This window comes from Leucopleurus acutus, assembly GCF_964270905.1.
Source record: "Leucopleurus acutus genome assembly, chromosome: 17".
Lineage (NCBI taxonomy): Eukaryota > Metazoa > Chordata > Mammalia > Artiodactyla > Delphinidae > Leucopleurus > Leucopleurus acutus.
The window spans coordinates 19,047,651-19,066,907 of NC_139159.1; the positions used below are offsets into that span (position 1 = coordinate 19,047,651).

A 19,257-nucleotide genomic window follows, 5' to 3' on the forward strand; every position below is an offset into this window, starting at 1 on the left:
CACTTTCTACTTGACATATATACTGCATGTATCACAGGCACCTCACACATCATCCTTGAAATATGCATTGAAGTGAATAGACATACACTTCTATTACAACAGTCTATTTCTCTTTCTGTTTTTCTTTCTCACAGTTTGGTAACCTCATCAGTCTTCACCCTTTTTTTTTCCCCCTCACCACCTTCCTTCAGTCATCCGTCAACTTCTACGAATTTAAATTCCTAAACATTATTTCAGACTGTCTGCTTTTCTCCAGTCTCACTGCTATCACCTTAGGTTGTGTCCTCATTTTCTAGTTCCAGGACTATTTTTCTACCCTCTTAACATGCCCAGAATCCTGTAATTGTGCCAATATTGAGTCCAGTTCTATCCAGCTCTTTGTTTTTACCACCACACTCACTATACTGCCTGATTTTCAAATTAACAAATTGAATATTAAACCCAGGATGCATGAAATTATTTCAGTAATAATTTTATAATTTTAAATATCACTTTATAAATTATTTTTAAAATATGAATTAATATTATTGAATTTTGTACACAAAAATGCATTTATATTTTATAGGATACAGATTCATTAACCATTCATGTATTGAGCAAATGTTTATTAACCACCTTGCCATATGGCAGACACAGATAATAGGCCGAAGGTACCAGCGTGAGTTAACTAACTGCCCCCAAGCAACTCACAGTCCCATGAAAGAGACATGTAGACGAATACTAACACTGCTGTGTAATAGCTGCTAAACAAAGGAGCATAACAAAGCTTTAAGAGCCCGAAGTAGGGAATAGCTTACTTCTAAGGGAACTGAAAATGTGTCAAGAATGTATTACATAAAGCTGTATTGTGAAGTAAGAGTTAGAGCCTGTTTAACAAATAATTGGGAGAAGGAAGTCTTAGGCAGAGGAAACGATGCCAGCAAAAGCAAGGAATAACATGTTTTATGACAAGGAACAGTATACAGAGATTTGTTGGATGCGGTTAGAGGAATCACTTAAGCGTATTTGTGTCCACTTAGGTAATTCTAATCACTTGTAGAGCAGATTGGAGGGATGAGAGGTGGATGAAAAGAGATTAATTAGGAGGCTAGTGCAAAAATCTATATGAGAGATGGAGAGAACCCAGACTAAGATGCTGACTTTGCTAAGAAGAAGGGAGAAAACATAAGAACTGAGTAACACTATATTGTAAAGAAATATCCAAACTGTATATATACATTATCTGTTCGTGTCTGTATTTTGTTTTTGTTTTGAATTGTAGACATGGGATGTAGAACTGGAAAGATCTGCAGAATCCTGGGCTGAAACTTGTTTGTGGGAACATGGACCTGCAAGCATGCTTCCATCAATTGGACAGAATTTGGGAGCACATTGGGGAAGGTAGCTTAAAATACAACTTCTTGTTTCTGAAAACATAAGAGCTTGAAATGAAATACTTACTAATTCATCTTTGTAAGTTTTCAAAGGCTTAGTGCCTAAAAGGAAAACAAGCAGTCACACCAAGACAAATAAAAAATAAATATCCTGCCAGAATGATCAGTAGTATTTTAAACTTATTTTTGTTTCAAGTAATTGATATATTAGTGATGTAAAGTGCAAAAGTATTTAATATTAATAAGTTACCCAAAACTGCCTCTCTACCCAACTTCATCAATCTTTTTGGCAATATTTGGTTTTATATTTTCTCCAGCCTTACTTGATTTTTGTGGTTATTTTCTTTCAAATAGATATAGACCCCCAACATTTCATGTACAAGCATGGTATGATGAAGTCAAAGACTTTAGCTACCCATATGAACATGAGTGCAACCCGTATTGTCCATTCAGATGTTCTGGTCCTGTATGTACTCATTATACACAGGTATGTTTTGGGTATATTACACTTTATTCGTTTAATTTGAGTTCGTGTAAACTAACAAAGTTTTTTTGTGTGTGTGTGTGGGAGAACTTAGGATACTGAACATTTGCCTTCCTTATGTCATTTATATGGTTATTAAAAATATATTAATATTGATTTATGTAGAACAAGCTTATAAATTTTTATAAACAAGAATAATTATCGAAAAAAGTACAGACATTTCCTTAAAAATATTATTTCAATGATTTTACATATAAAATACTTTAATATGACCCCAGTAAATGCAAAAGGGAAGAAATTTACCGTCTTCAAATTCAGATGTCAATTTTTTTATTTTCAAAAAATAAAAATATGGTTTTATTTACCATGACATTCAATATTCACATGTGTGCAGCATTTATCATGTTTTTAAATTTTCAGTGTTTGGATTGGGTATTGGACATGTTCTAAAACTTCTAAATCAAACAACAAATGGCAGATTTGACTAGATAAAGCTCACTACAGAACTGAATTTCTAGAATTTCTATGACTGATTATTAGTGACTATAAAGCAAATGGTTCTGTATGCCTTTCCATGGGACAAGATTAAGATGAGTATTGGACTCCCTGATAGCCAGTGGCACAGTGAAAATGTCACATTGTATAAGAAATTTGAACACCTAAACTTTTGCTCCAGTACTTTCTGCTTTAAGATGAGAAATTCTGTTCATTTGGTAGGTAAGTTTCTTCACAGGAAAATTAATACGGCATTTAGGACTGTGAGGATGTAACATTTGAATTGTTTAGTAATAAATAAGATGTTTATGTCTTATATCTGGATAGAGTTATATACCTGTGTATCTCTTTTTTTTTTAAAGTTAAATTAAGTATTTCCCCAAGTCTCAGGAAAAATATTGTTTCTGACATTGCCTCATTTCATTTTGAATAGTAACTGTTGGTTGTCCAGTTCACTTTTATGCATTTTCTCTCAGATATGTTGCTGTCTTACTTCATCTCAGCCTACTTTTTCTAAGCCTTGCTTTTCTCTAATGTAGGTGGTGTGGGCAACAAGTAGCAGAATAGGCTGCGCCATTAATTTGTGCCATAACATGAACATCTGGGGGCAGATATGGCCCAAAGCTATCTACTTGGTGTGCAATTATTCCCCAAAGTAAGTAAACAAAACACTACTTGCATATGTAAGTATTTCTTAACAACATAAAAATAACTTTATATTTTTGATTTTTTTCCTTATTTTCAGTGTGTATTATTGAGTAAACTGCATTGTTTTAACTGAGTTTATGTCATATGGCAACAATTATGGTTGCCTGATGTGTAAAATTGGTGCTTAAAAGGAATATGAAAATTGAAAATATAATCTTTGTAAAGATGGGAATCATATTTTTAGGGCTTCAGTTTTATTTATTGCACTACTATATTGTGTAAATGTTTAATAATTTCGGTTTATTAGAGATGAGAAACTACAGACTGAGAAATGTATTTTCACTTATGTAAAGACCCTTCAAATAATTACATTGAAAATATTGTACAACTGAACTTAGGGTCAAATCTACGTCTAAAATCTGTTTTTATTAAAACAAATGGGATATAGATGAATATTCCATAGCAGAGGTTAGCGTTTTGCAGAAGTTTGGTTTTTCAGTTTTTAGCAATATACATAACACATTATTTAGAATATTTTCAAAAGAATGAGGTAGCAGTGTATGTTTAAACTTAGTAATGAGATATCACTTCCCATCTGTCAGAATGGCTATCATTAAAAAGAACACAAATAACAAATATTAGTGACGATGTAGAGAAAAGGGAACCCTTGTCCGCTCTTGGTGGGAATGTAAATTAGTGCAGCCACTGTAGAAAAACAGTATGGAGGTTTCTCAAAAAACTAAAAATAGACCACCTCTTAATGGAGTGGATTATCTTTTGAAGGGGAAACTGGTGGGGCCACGCCCCCTACAAACATGGCCGGCCCTGTTCTGCTTGCCCACCTAGTTTTGGAGGAGGCTGTAGAGAAAATCTGTGCTACAAAGGTATGTGATATTGTGTTGTAATATTCAGTTTGATTTATATTTTCATCCCACTTCTGCATTAATTTGTGTTTGAAAGCCCAAAGCACATTTAATTATTACATGAAAAGTTTCTAGAACTCTATTTCAAATATTTAGAAGTCATTTAAAATATTTTTTTAAAATTTATAATATTAATAAGTCTATTATACCAACATGTATTTAAAGGAAAGAATTCATGATTATTCCAGATAACCACTTAATTCTACTTTGAAATTATCCCAGAGTGACAAGTATATTTTCATTTTTAAAAGCCATCTTGATATAGTGTTGACTAGAATTATTTCCATAAATGTCATGATTTCTGCAGAACTTAGTAGTTTAACACAATTTATTTTAAGCACTTTAAGAGTTTTTGCCTAAATACCTATCCATGAATCTTACTGAACCATGCCCAATGAATTATACTAATTCTCTGCTTCTTACTGCAGAGTATACAATTTGTCATGCCAAAATAACAACAACAACAAAAAATATATATATATAATAGTATTATAAAACTGTTGTAAAAAATACTGTCTCAAATGTACTGGATGTCCTCAAAAATAAATATAAATATGATGTCCTTTTTATAACACATGAAGATAAAACTTACCGGACAAAGCTTTGTGAAAGTCATGCTTTTTATTCGGCATCCAAGTGAACATTTTTACACTCTTGTACTATGTTCTTAATGATGACTAAATGAAGAATAATGCAGACCAGGTGTATTTGAAAATATGTGTAAATGCAGCCACTTTTCAGTACTTATAAAGAGATATCTTTTTTCCTTAATGATTGAGTGCTCACTAGCTATAATAAGTAGACAAGAAGTAAGCATATAGTTCACTGTGTAATATGAGCCATTGTTAATTCCTGAAAGCTTTTTTCATTGTGCCTGAGTCTGTTTTCCATCCCCCAGACCTCCAACCTGCTTGCTCCATTGCCAATGACCACAGTGTCTTACTAAAGCTGACTTTCCTCTGAATTCATACTTCCTTTTTCTAGATTCTGAATTCTTAGACATACATGCAAATAACCACATTTCCAAAATGTGCCCCTGTCAAGCTCTTAATACAAGCCAACCTGGAAAAAATATTAAATTCAAAGTTTGCATATTTTCCATTGTTAAGTTTAAATTTCTGCACATTGAATTTCCTTCTGCAGTAGAAACCTTTCCATGGAAACTGATATTGTGGTAAATAGCACAATTCTCCTTTCAGGAGAATTTTAAATGTGATCCTTTGGAGAATTTTAAGTGTTATCCTCCTGAAAATATGATTTCATTTGAGAAAACAAATTCAAATTCACTAAGCCCGACTTCATTAGATCACTGTGTAGACCTCGTGATGTCATTATGAAAGGTAATCACTGATACCACTTTAAAATATAAATAAAGTTTAGAAATGATTCCATTTAATGTTAGCATAAATGAGTCAAGGGCTCAAAGGTTTATGCATCTGTTTTATTTATTCCAATGCAGTATGTAAGATCACCACCTTAAGCCAAAACTTGTGCCAATATACAGTCCTGATTTTTCTAGTAGCTTTCAGTGTTAAACAGGCATATAAAGGTGTATCATCGGTAATTTGTGCACATTTAAGATGAATTCGTATTTCCTAAATCCATTCTCTCTAACAGAAGGATCAGATAGCTATTACCCTCCTCAAGAAGAAGAAACAAATGAAATTGAACGGCAGCAATCACAAGTCCACGACACCTACATCCGGACAATAGCAGATGATAGTAACAGAAACGAAGTCATAAGCACACAGCAAATGTGTAAGATCTCCGCATTATTTATATTTTAAAGTTTACATTGCTGGCATATTCAACTATATTTTATTAATCTGAACATTTTTAGAACGGCAAAAACTTGGCGTTAGACTGTATGGGATGAATTAGAGCAGCTGTTGCATCATCTAAATTATTATTATTTTCTAAATTTTAGCTCAAATTGTTTCTTGCGAAATAAGATTAAGAGACCAGTGCAAAGGCACAACCTGCAATAGGTAATATTTCTTATTACTCTCAAAATTAACTGGCAAGATATAAAAAATATTTTCATTCTATATGGACATTCAGAGAAGCTAAATTTTGTTCCCCATTTCTTTTATTTAGATATGAATGCCCTGCTGGCTGTTTGGATAGTAAAGCTAAAGTTATTGGCAGTGTACATTATGAAATGGTAGGTATTATAAATGTCATTATTTGAGGATAGGATCCTTTCATATAATATTTTGATTTTTTAATGGGAAAAATAACAATTTATATATGTATAGCTATTTTGCTCAGAATTGTTTAAAGCCATACATAGTAACAAGTTGTATCCTATGCAGAATTCTTATCATTTTAACATCCTTTTATCCCTTCCTTTTCTCCCAGCAATCCAGCATCTGTAGAGCTGCAATTCATTATGGTATAATAGACAATGATGGTGGTTGGGTGGATATCACTAGACAAGGAAGAAAACATTATTTCATCAAATCCAATAGAAATGGTGTTCAAACAATTGGGTAAGTACCTAAATAATCTTTTGGACCAGAGGTTTTAAGTTGTAACAATAAGTTACATTCATTTAGAGCAAAGCGTAGAAGAATTTAGTTTATAAAGAGAGAAGGTAATTTTCAAGGTTCATTTCAACTACATAATTTCCATGGGCAAAAAGAAGGAAAAGTATCTGAATTCAAAGTTGAACCCTTTTGCTTATAAAGATCATGCTAACATTCTAAATTTTCTAGTTTCATTAAGAATGTACAAATTTATAGTTTTTCCCATTGTGAAGCAATACATTTTTCAGCTATGATAAAAAGTGCCTGAGAAGGCTAATTGATTTGCATATTCTTCCTGCCCTGTTTGGGAGAATTATTTATTTCATGCAACAGTAACTTTGTTAATAAGGTAGATTACTAGGTAAAAGAGCATTTTGCAAAGTCTCTAAATGTGTAATACACTATGTCACCTTTCTTTTGTCTGTTAAAATGTGATTTGACCCAGTATAAAAGCGTTGATTAACTTTTGAAATGTTTGTCATATTAAATATGTATTATTATATTATATTATGTATTATTATAAAACAACATATTTTCATATATACTCTATAGAAAGTAGAAAAATGTAGGCTTTTGAAATATCTTTGTAGTTTCTCTTTCTCCTATGTAAAATAATAGACATTATTGAACCTCATAATGGAATGCCTTTTCTTAGGAAATATGATAGTCTCCCTTCCTTTGTAATGAACGATTGCATGATACTCCACAGTATAGAATTCATAATGATAAGAAAGAATTTGTTAAGAATCCTTGTAAATTGGTGGAATGATGCCCTCTGTATACAATTTTATTCAAAGGCCTGATGTGTGGTTTTTAGCCATTAGTGATTAATCTCTTAAGTAAAAGCTTTACAGAAACACTTATGGATTAATTTATTCACTCAACAAATACTTATCTTAAATAAATAATAAATATTAGTTTTTAGCTTTGGTAAGCCAAACATTGGGTGTTGCATTAAAGAACATTTATTTCCTATTATTTACCTTTTTCTTTTAACTTGTTTTTTTAATTGTTTATTATATAAACTCTCTTGAAACGTGTGTGTGTCATATTAAAGTACCATCACAAATAAGCATTACCTTTTGCAATAGATGTTTTTTATGAAAGCCTGGGTATAGATAAACTAATTAAAATACCTATTCTTATATTCTTGCTTTTGAATAAAACATATAAGGAGGAATTCATTCATTTATTGTAGACATTTTACTAGATACTAGGGGGAACAAAAAAATGAATGATGCATATTCCTTTAAGGTCCTTATTATTTAGTAGTCTTTTTACACTGCCTTGTATTGACTATTTTGAAAGATTAAATTGTTTGCTTCCATGGTAACAGGGAATGAGTATATTGAGAGTTTTAATTTTAATAGGAAACAAATATATAGATACAAATGTGTATTATTTTATGCTATTATGTATAAGTTTTTGAGATTGATAATGAAGAGATTTTTCTCTGATATCAAGAATGGTATTTATTTGGCTCATACTTGAATGTAATATGAATTTAGCATAAAACAGATGATTAATTCTTATACTGCTACATGTCTAGGTATAGAATTCAAAGTTGAACCCTTTTGCTTATAAAGATCATGCTAACACTCTAAATTTTCTAGTTCATTAAGAATGTACAAATTTATAGTTTTTCCCATTGTGAAGCAATACATTAAATAAGAACATTTAAGAAAATGTTCTTAAATAAGAACATTTAAGAAAAAATCAAACATTCATAGACTTAAAAAATATAAGAATTTATGTTGATGGTGATGCATGTAAGATGTTGATGATTGAAATTTTTATGTTTTTATCTTCAGCAAGTATCAGTCTGCTAATTCCTTCACAGTCTCTAAAGTAACAGGTTAGCACTTTTTTCGTCTTATTTTCTTACCACTCTGTTGCACATTATTCTTTCTAAAGGATTTGCTTATTGTTTTGTGTTTGAATTCTTCAGTTCAGGCTGTCACTTGTGAAACAACTGTGGAACAGCTCTGTCCTTTTCATAAGCCTGCTTCACATTGCCCAAGGTACTGTTTTCTAGATTTTCTCCGTTTTTAACCTGTAAACAGGGGGCCTTTTACCCTGGATAACTGCTTTTGCCTGAGATTCTGGTGTCTCTAGGACTCAGAAGATGTATCATCTTGAACTGCTAGCAGCAGGGAGCAATGGACACCACAAACTGCATGCACTCTAGGCACTCCTAGTGTAGTTTCTCCAAAAAATGTGTGTGTGTGTGTTTTTTGTTTTTTTTTTGTCTCCACGAAAATCTTTATTTTAGCATTTAAAAGAAAGAATCACATGTTCATTCCCCTACAGCTTTATGAGGCTTGGCTGCCCAGTAAGTTACAAGTTACGCACGTCAGGCACTTGTCTGGTCATTGCATGACTCTTTAATGGATCACATCAGGGCCAAGCAGCCCCTTTCCCTATGATTAGATGTAAAGGCAGGTACTGTTAAAATGTGTCAGCATTTTTATTCAAAGCATAACGGAAGTTGTAGACGAAGGAATGTTTACTAGATCATTATCTACATTCTCACAAATATATAACAAGGTGTTAAAACCAGAGACTAGAACTCAGACAAGCAAAAAGCTCCTGCAGTCTTTCTTTGACCTGAACTTACCTACAAAGAAATGAACTCAGTTTGAATCTACTGATCTTGGCCTTCCACAGACCAAGTGCTAAATATGGTTAAGGTAGAGCATGCACAGCATGATCCTAAGGGCAGAACAGCTGGTTTTATCGCCATAGGGTGGGTAATGAATGCGCAGCAGTTCTCAAATGCAAAAATAAAATTTTATAGTCAATGGGGACACCCTTCCTCCTACAGAAGACATTTTTTATAAAAATCAACCTTTAATTCAAAGTTATAAAAACTCATTCATTTATTACTTATATTTAAGTGGTTCTGGTTTAGATGCTAAAGTGTACTGTGTTATACAAATTTTAGGAACATGAAATTTAAATAAGAAATGTAGCCATTTCTTAAAAACTGTGTTGAAGAAGATTGGCTTCAATTGGTAAAGGTAGTTGCAATGAAGTTTTGTTTTTTTTTTTAAGAATACTTTTAGGAAACTGATACTTTTATCAAACAATGATTTTCATATAGTCATTTTGTTGAGACTCTGATTTACTATGTAGAATGAATTATGTTTTTTCCAGTCTTAGCTTTGATTTCCTTTTAGTGTATGAGTGTGTGTACTTGCGTGTGTGTATGTGAATCCAGAAGAGCCAATCAATTTAAATAAGTGCCACTTGGCAGTTTCTTAAACTCTGGGAGTGAATTTTTAAAAATATCATGTGACTGACTGAACACTGATAATTGGACCCTATGTTTAAATAAAAGAACTTTTGGAAACTTTGAAAAAAGGAGCTAAAGTATCAGGAAGGGAGTAGGATATCTGGAGAAAGAACATTTCCATTCAGAGGGAAAGATAAACTCAAAGGCCCCGAGGATGAGATTATTCTGTATGTTTGAAGAATAACTATTAGGCCAGTGTGACAGGAGCTGGGTGAGAAAGTGAAAGAGGGGTAGGATATAATGTCAGAGAGGTAATGGGAAGACAGAATACTCAGGGCTTATTGGCTATTATAAGGATCCTGTCACTTGTTCTGAATTAGATGGAAAGCCACTAGAATATTTGGAGCAGAGGAATGATATGATTAGGCTTGTATTCTTCAGTGTAAGTGTGTTGCAAAATTGATTGGAGGGGGCAAAATCGGAAGCAGGGAGACCATAGGGGAGCCTATTGCAGTGAGCTAGATATTGGAAGATAGAGCTCAGAGTTACAGTGATTGAGGTGCTTAAGGATGCTCTGATTTTATTTCAGTGTACAACGAATAGAAATTGGGTTGAATATAAGGTTGAGGTAAGGAAGGGAGTTAAGGATAGAATAAAGGTTTTTTTTGGCCTGAGCACCTGAATAATGGAGTTGACATTTATTGTCGGAAGCCTACAGAAAGAAGATATTTGCGGACTGGGTGAGAAGATTAGGGATTTGGTTTCAAATATGCTAAATTTGAGATATTTATTAGGTCTACGTGGAGATATTCAGTAAGCAATAGGACATACGGATTTAGAATTAAGAGAAGAGGTCCCAACTAGAGATACAAATTTGGAAATCAATAGTTTATAGATGATAATCAAAGCCATGAAATTGGATGAGATACCAAAGATGTGAACGTAGAGAAAAGAAGCTATGAGATGTCTGTGGCAGACAATGATTCAGTTTTTCCAAGTTATGTGTTTACTAAATTCTGCAGTCATATTGGGTACCAAATTCCCAGATACTGAGAGAGAGATACTTCCTGATGTTTCTTTCTGCTTTGGATCCCCAAATTAGAAAGCTTCCTGGCTAAGCTTTTTTTTTTTTTAAAAGAAAAAGAAAGAGAAAAGAAACACATCTGTGCCAAAAGCTGGAAGTAGGTAAAGTAAGCAGAAGCAATTGTGCTTACTGCCGGGATTGTACAATTGACCTATTTCAGAAGGAAAACATGTGTATATATACACTGGAATGCTACTCAATCATAAAAAATAATGAAATTTTGCCATTTGCAACAACATGGATGGACTTGGAGGGCATTATGCTAAGTGAAATAAGATAGAGTAACACAAATACTTTATGATATCACTTCTATATGGAATCTAAAAAAAAAAATACAACAAACTAGTGAATATAACAAGAAAGAAACAGGCTCACAGGTACCGAGAACAAACTGGTGGTTACCAGTGGGGAGGTACAGTATAGGGGTAGAGGATTAAGAGGTACAAACTATTAGGTATAAAATAAGCTGCAAGGATATATTGTAAAACACAGAATATAGCCAATATTTTATACTAACTATAAATGGAGTATAACCTTTTAAAAACTGTGAATCACCATATTGTATACCTGTAACATATAATATTGTACATCAGCTATACTTCAATAAAAAATAATGAGTAGGATTTAGAATGCTGAGTTTACTTTTGTGTATGCATGTCTATGATCTTACTAATAAGAAAGACTGAAATAACCAGCTACTTAATATTTGTAAGTATGTATTTATTTTTTAGAGTATACTGTCCTCGGAACTGTATGCAGGCAAATCCACATTATGCTCGTGTAATTGGAACTCGAATTTATTCTGATGTAAGTACCCTAATTTATGCAGCTCTCAGTATCTATCTATATGCATGCACACGTGTTTAAATATATATATGTACATTTATATATAGAAAAAGGAACAGATTCTGTGTTGATATACATATTCTTGGAAAGGTCAATCATCAGTAACACTAAAAACTAAATATCTATATGCAAATATGCATGCATAATCATTTATCTTAACTAGATTTTTCTTCATATCCTATCTCTATCTCTTATATCAGATACTAAATGAAATAGCTTGGATGCATCCTTGGGAAGGAAAAAGCATTTTATTTTTCTTTAACCTTCCTTTTGGTTCTTCAGTACTTGAAGTATAAACTGGATAATTAAGAGTTTGTCAAATGTATGAACAATATCTCCACTGCCAAATGGGCATTTAGCAAGTAGCATAGAATCAAAACCAGGTAATCATTAAAATACATACAAAAGGAAACCAGTTGAGGGTGTATTGTAATGGATGCCAAGACTGGGGTTGGACGAGGAAGATTAGCTGTGATGGCTTCAGGGCCGATAAGTGCTTTCTGATCCAGGTTTCAAGTGTGGGTTGGTAAAGAGGATTAGCGCACATTTTAGGTGGGGTGAATGGCACCTACAAAGACATGGAGATGAGGTGAGAGCAAGTGAGCTGAAAGTGGGCATGACTTGTAAGTTTGCTTGTATCTGAGCTGGTGAGATTTGAAGCTAAAAGGGGCTGCAGCCAACTTAGTGTGAGGGATGGAGGGAGGGATCCGGCTCTTGAAACATGTAATTGGAGAGTCTAAATACATGCTGATAAGTTTAGATTTTATGTGGCAGACATTTGGAAACCACTACCAATATCTAATCCAAAGAGTTCCAAAAGAAATATATTCTTGATGTACTTATTCAGTAGAATACTATGGAAATATAATTGTGAAGAGTCCTGAAATGTGAGTATTACCACCACTTGGTGAATTCATTTCGGGTTCAGGTTTTTTTGTTTTTCAGTTCAGCTTTACCGTTAAAATTATTCTCCGAATCTAAGTCTCTCTCCCAGCTCCAGGTTTGCAGTATTCTTATCTGCAATGTCAATGTCCTGTTGGTATCAGAATTTGGTAGTCCTCACAATTTGTGCTTATCTTCTTGTCTCTGAAAACATGCCTTTTCTAATTTTTCTGTGAACATCATGGTCATTCTTTACCTTCTGAGTTATTGCCACTTTCTCTGTGAAGTGTATTGCTGGTTCTCCTAACCCAAGTATGGTGTTGCTTTTCTTTTTTTATAAATTTATTTACTTTTTAAACTTTTTGGCTGTGTTGGGTCTTTGTTGCTGTGCGTGGGCTTTCTCTTGTTGTGGCGAGCGGGGGCTACTCTTTGTTGCAGTGCGCGGGCTTCTCACTGTCGTGGCTCCTCTTGTTGCGGAGCGCGGGCTCTAGGCACACGGGCTTCAGTGGTTGTGGCACGTGGGGTCAGTAGTTGTGGCTCACGGGCTCTAGAGCTCAGGGTCAGTAGTTGTGGCACATGGGCTTAGTTGCTCTGTGGCATGTGGGATCTTCCCGGACCAGGGCTCGAACCCGTGTCCCCTGCATTGGCAGGTGGATTCTTATACCACTGGACCACCAGGGAGGCCCGGTGTTGCTTTTCTTTAACCCTATTACTTTGCTTTTTCCTTTTATTTAGCACTTAACTGATTCTGTTAGGCATTATGATTGTTTCCCCACCTCTTTTATTAATTTTTAAGTTTCTTGAAGGCAGCTGGGCAAATTATGCATTATTTTTTCATCAACAATTTTACATGTGCCAAGCTGTGAACAAGACAGGCCTAGTTCCTGCTTTAACAGAACTTAGAGTACGCAGTGTTATCAGACATTTGGCAAACACCTTGAAACATAAATGTTTGTTTAAAAAAATTAATAAATATATATGAATGAGGAAATCTAGAATCATCAGAGATTTCCAAAGAAATCATTCTTCCCAGGTTGTCCCCTTAAGTAAAAAAACTTTTAATTTTACTCATGTCTGGTGAAAATCTTTCAAAATATCCTATACACTTCTGTACCTATAAGCCATCTCTTTGCTAGAGTTCAGGTTTTTATTAGAACTTATATCCTGAGATCATTTTATCTTTCTATCTCAGTGAAATGGGGTAAGAAATTTTGTATTACTATGCAGAACAAGTTGGAAATGTATATTTTTTATGTGCTAAGTACAGAATCGGAGATTCAGCCATTAATTAAGCAATCTTCCTATCCCTTACAAAATACATTATCTATTTAAATACAAGATATGGAAAAATGAGAAACAATCTATCAATCTCCCTCTCTCCCCCATCTTTCTCTCTTTCCATTTATAGAGTTACAACTTGTACATTCTGTTGCTTTGAGCTTTTATTTCTCATTTGTGACAGATGAAATTAATTTCTGCATTCATTAAAAATGTTCCACTGTTTTCACAGATATAGTTTTTTCTTTTCGTGGTATATTAGTTCTTATAATGTGCGGGTAGGAAAAGAAAATCTCTTGTGACCTTTGAACTCAAATCGTAGTGCCTGCTGACTGCATAGTTATGGGCAAAACAATAGTTTCAAACCATATTAAGTGCTTGGATTTAGTGAATGTTATATCTAAGCACTTTTATTGCCTTGGGAAAAGTGCTGATGATAACCTTTTAACAGAACAGGATAAATACTGAAAAGTGTACAGTTATTTTTAATTCCATCTGTTATGAACCATATCGGACACCAATATTAATTCAGTGAGGGACTTTAAATGGTGAATAAAATGTGTCCTCAGAGTAAGGGTATGGGGTTTTGGATGTATGGTATTTTGTGATATAGCAAAAACATGAAAAGTATTAGACAGCTTGGCATTCGGTGTCTCTGATCTAATAAATACTGACTGATGCCACAGAGTTCAGAGCACAGTAATAAAGCAAGGTCACGTAAGATGCACATGCTTATGTGAACTTAGAAAAGCACATTAGGTCACTCACATGTGCATAGAGATAAGAAAAGAATACACCAGTGGGTTCAGAAAAGACCCATCGGGATATGGGGTAGATTGCTTTATACTGAAACAGCTCAAGCGTTTCATTTTGTAGGATTTTGTCAGGCTATGCTCAGCTATTGACAAATTTTGGTAGAACATTTGGATGAAAGCAATTGTCAAAATCTACAGAAGACTTTAATTGGCCAAAAGAAAAGCGTTGACTTCTAGAACTCAGTCGTGTTAAAAAAATGGAAAGCGTTTGTTGGACCTGAGACAATTTTCTCCTTTATAGAAATTCCATTCAATTCAGATTATATAACTGGTACAATGCAAAAATAGAACTTCCTTAGTACCTCATGTCAGACCATTCAAACCAGAGTGATGTACATTGCAAATCTAGGTAGAAGCGATGGTTATTCTTCATCTTTTTTTCTTCTTGGGCTTATTCTTTTGGGCAAGTTTTCTCTACATAGGTTATATTATCTAATAGGAAAAACCTCCTCATTTAATGTATGCCTGTATTTTGGAAAAGGGACTGTAGAGATATACAGAACTATGTTTGAGTTGCTCAAAGTCAAAACTGAATATAAATGAGGTCCAGATAATCCCCCCTGTGAACGTTTGGTCAGAGTGACCTGAGTAGGAACTAGCAAAGGCTGAAATTTAAGAGTGATAAGTAGGCCCTTGAAGAGATAAAAGGAGCCAATTTGCATTTTATTGCTTGGACAGTAGTAAAAGCTTGCTGTTTGGACAGATTAGCTGGTGAAAGGATCTTATCCTTGCAGCCACCCTTAAGATCTACCTTCAGGTGCGACTTGCTTGGCTCTAACTTTGTGTCTTTTAAAACATTCCTTTATGCACAAAACATCATCCTGTAACTGCTCACTGGGTATCCACACAGAGACAGATGTCAGCGACCTTGTGTCCAATAGGAGAGTAGGCTGGACAAGTTCAGCAGACGTTTTCTAATGATGGTGGTTTTTTCCTTTCTTCTTCAGCTGTCCAGTATCTGCAGAGCAGCTGTACATGCTGGCGTGGTTCAAAATCACGGGGGTTATGTTGACGTGATGCCTGTGGACAAAAGAAAGACTTACACTGCTTCTTTTCAGAATGGAATCTTCTCAGAAAGGTAAATAAATTGATATATATGTTTATAAACATATATGTATTTAGATATATCATCTTTCCCATTATGCTGGCTTTACAACCAACTCTCCTTAGCATGGCTTTGAGGTTTTGTGACTGAGCCAGTGTGCTTCCTTTGCACGCTGTGTAATAATAGTAGATCTTCCAGGGATGGGAGAAGCTGCAGTACCAGAGATGCCTGTCTCCTGCAGGCTTATAAAAATCAACATGAAAATCGGATTATGAGTCAGAACCACTCTTTTGTTAATTGATCTTATAATAAGGAAATTTCTTTCATCCTCTTTTGGATTTTCTAGGTTAGTTTTTACATGTAACTCTTTCTAGGTGAGCGAGGCACTGAATATTTCTCTACTCCAGTTATCTGACAAAGTATTTGACCAAAACAATGAGTCTGATTTTCCCCGGCACCAAATTCTCTTTTTGATTGGAAGTTCGATGCCTAATATGATGTAAATGAGCTCTTTCAGGTCATCTGGTATTTGGCTCATTAGTATTATATATTTCAGTGGTTTGAGAAAATTCATGTGACTTACTTTATTGAGTAATAATAAAAGTTAAGAGAAAAAAACCCTGTAGTGATTTTTTTTAAATCATTGGTACTTGGGGAAGTAATATTAAGTCCCATGTATTTTGTATAGATACAGATAAATCCCTAACTTTTAAACATTTACTAGGTTCTTCAAAATTGCCAGTGGAGGGTTTGCACATATGGTAAAGTTTCTGTAAAGGACACAAAAGGATATGCCATGCAGGATACCTAGATTGCCTTCCACATAAGCCATCCTCATAAAATGACAGCTTTGTACTTAGCATCTATTTTCAGATGAGACTGTATCAGGAGGCCATTGTTAAGGAGGTGGCTTCTCCACAGCCTGACTTAGCTGGCTCATATCAATGCCCTAGAGTACTAACTTACCGTTTCTTAAGTCTGAAAAAATGTAAAATGTATTGCCATCATACTTAGTAATATTTTTAACATCTAAAAAAAATTTAGTGAGGAAATTTAATGGTCAAACCTGTAAGATCCTAAGAATTTCTTCACTGAAATGTAAACAAACACACAGAGCTCACTCCCCACACCCTTCCCCCATCTCTCTCCTTCTCTCTCTCTGTCTATATATATGAAAGGCACAATATATAAAGTAGATGGAGTTATAGAGTATGATATGCAGTTTTATAAGCTAAACTGAGTAATGTGCCTTCATTTACCTGTCATATTTCTTAAATTTATTTTAAACCTATAAGGTAGATGATATCCTAAGAAAACTGAGAATAATAATCATTTATGAACATCTACTATGAATTTTCCAGATGCCCGAGGGCCCTTTAAGTATATTGACTCAGCTCTACCAGTAGCCTTACAAAGTCGGTTCTCTAAACCCTAATTTACAGACATGTTAACTGAGGCTCAGAAAGGTTAAATGATACGCCCAACGTCATATAACTAGTCAGTCTCAGAGCTCAGATTCAGAACTAGTTCTGTTTTAAGTTCAAAAATGTGTATTTTTCCGGTGTATCACTGTGTAAAAAGACACTTTCCAGGGCACTTTGTCAGTTTGTTTCCTACAAATAAAAATGGCTTTCAATTAGCCGTCTACTTGTATGAAAAACCTGGCTTGTGTATGTGTGTGTGTTTATTGTGTAATGTTGTGTGTGCACACTTGTGACATTCTCATCTCTTCTTCTAAAATTCTCCCCTTTCTTTCCTTACACATGAATAAATATGTAAAAGAAATTGCACTTTGTCTCTCTCTTAGCATTTGTGTTTATCTCTAAAAGCTTTTTTGTATTATTAAGAAAATAATACTTTATGCAAAAAATATGGACTTCAAAAGTTTACATTTGATTAGAATAAGTAATAATTAATGCCATTATCAACCAGTTTTAACTTGAGGCATTTAAGCAAAACATACCTTGATTAATATTGTCAAATAAAATATAAATAATTTAATAAAGAGTAAAAGGAATGCTTTTGCATTGCTTTAAAGTCCTGTTTTAAAATACTTCTGAAATGAGATTGAGTGCTCTGTGTGTGTGTATGTTTCCATTTCAGTGAAGAAATACTTAGGACCTTCCAGATTTGACCATTAAATTTCCTCACTAAGATTTTTTTGAAACCACAGATGTTAAAATATTAATAAGTATGCTAGCTATATAATTTAAATTTTGTCAGACTTAGGGAATAATAAGTTAGTATTCCAGAGTATCTCTTAAGTATCTCCACTCTTTAACTTGCAGTTAGCTTTTAACCATGCCGGTCAGTTGTAAACCTGTATCTTAGTATTTCCCCAGTAAAATGGCATAAGAGCCACTTAACTGTACTTTATTGGAACTAAAGGTGGTAATATATGAAAACATGACCTGAAATCTATAACGTTCTATATAAAGGACTATTATTACCACTATGCACCTTACATTTTTTTTAGCAAACTTGTGTACAGCCAAAATTTTAAGAATTATGTCATCCTCACTCAAGCTTTCCAATAACTATAAATTATAGTAGTCTAAGAAAGTTGACCATCTGGATTCATAGAGCTGCTTTCTTGACTGTCATAAGAAAGCATGATTTGTTTGAAGGATTATATATGGAGATGACATCAATACACTCTGTGTATTTTTTGCAGTTTACAGAATCCTCCAGGAGGAAAGGCATTCAGAGTATTTGCTGTTGTGTGAAATGGAACACTTGGAGGAGGAACACTATTCCAAATGCCATATTTCTGAAGTTTGTATAAAACTGTAACATTACTGTACAGAAGATATCAACTATTTTCAACCCCCCATGAGTGTCAAATGCATATAATTTGTGATAGACTACATCTATAAAATAAAACATGGGACATTATTAGTTTAGGGAAAAGTAATGAATATGTAATGGTTTTAGAAATCCTGTGTTAAATATTGCTATATTTTCTTAGCAGTTATTTCTACAGTATTACATAGTCATAATTGTTCTACATTTCATATGTTATATTATATGGTGCTTTGTATATGCCACTAGTAAAATGAAACTAAACATTGAATGTGAATGTTCCTCAGAAAATCATCTGGTGCATTTAAAAACAATAATAAAAATAGTAACTCTAAAAATGAAAAAAACACATACTGCATTTTCCCAAGTTCAATGCTATGATTACCTACTCCATATAATATCAAATTATTTTCCACATAATACCTGTATAGTTTTTCTCTTTTATTAAGTTTAGGCATATAGAATATTAAGTCCTGATATTGCACTTATTTTGTATAAAATAATTCCTTAATATCCAAGTGAATCTGTTAAAATGTTTGATTTCTTGGGAACGGTCTTAATAGTAAATGGAATTACGTCAGAGTAGTGGTACGAAAACATTTCTAGTGATCATATAATAAATGTAGGATTAAGCATGGGCAACCAGAGCTTTCTATGTATTGTTCAAACTGGGGTCACACATTTATATTGTATCCTGGCAAATACTCCTGCGGGCCAGGAAGTATAATAGCAAAAAGTTTAACAAACATGAACTGATGTATTGCATCACCATTGCCACTGATTTTCTTAATGGTAAATGGCCTTGTGTATAAATGTTGC

General features: G+C 33.8%; 1 protein-coding gene across 2 annotated transcripts in view; it reads left to right on the forward strand.

Annotated features, from left to right (window-relative positions):
- The window catches only part of CRISPLD1 (cysteine rich secretory protein LCCL domain containing 1), a gene marked incomplete at its 5' end in the record, with an annotated part of 41,478 nt that extends 23,078 nt beyond the window's left edge, over positions 1 to 18,400 (forward strand). Inside the window, 13 exons of one of the 2 annotated variants that reach the window (XM_082858625.1) lie at positions 1,262 to 1,380; positions 1,728 to 1,860; positions 2,892 to 3,007; positions 3,784 to 3,884; positions 5,541 to 5,681; positions 5,851 to 5,911; positions 6,021 to 6,087; positions 6,285 to 6,415; positions 8,263 to 8,306; positions 8,400 to 8,472; positions 11,502 to 11,577; positions 15,539 to 15,669; positions 18,311 to 18,400. In XM_082858625.1, the coding sequence (XP_082714751.1) occupies positions 1,262 to 1,380; positions 1,728 to 1,860; positions 2,892 to 3,007; positions 3,784 to 3,884; positions 5,541 to 5,681; positions 5,851 to 5,911; positions 6,021 to 6,087; positions 6,285 to 6,415; positions 8,263 to 8,306; positions 8,400 to 8,472; positions 11,502 to 11,577; positions 15,539 to 15,669; positions 18,311 to 18,362 (1,245 nt within the window). In that variant the 3' untranslated portion in view covers positions 18,363 to 18,400. Of the gene's footprint in view, positions 1 to 1,261; positions 1,381 to 1,727; positions 1,861 to 2,891; positions 3,008 to 3,783; positions 3,885 to 5,540; positions 5,682 to 5,850; positions 5,912 to 6,020; positions 6,088 to 6,284; positions 6,416 to 8,262; positions 8,307 to 8,399; positions 8,473 to 11,501; positions 11,578 to 15,538; positions 15,670 to 18,310 lie in introns of those variants that run through there. The other variant, XM_082858626.1, reaches the window with a different exon arrangement.
- Between the last annotated feature and the right edge of the window lie 857 nt (positions 18,401 to 19,257).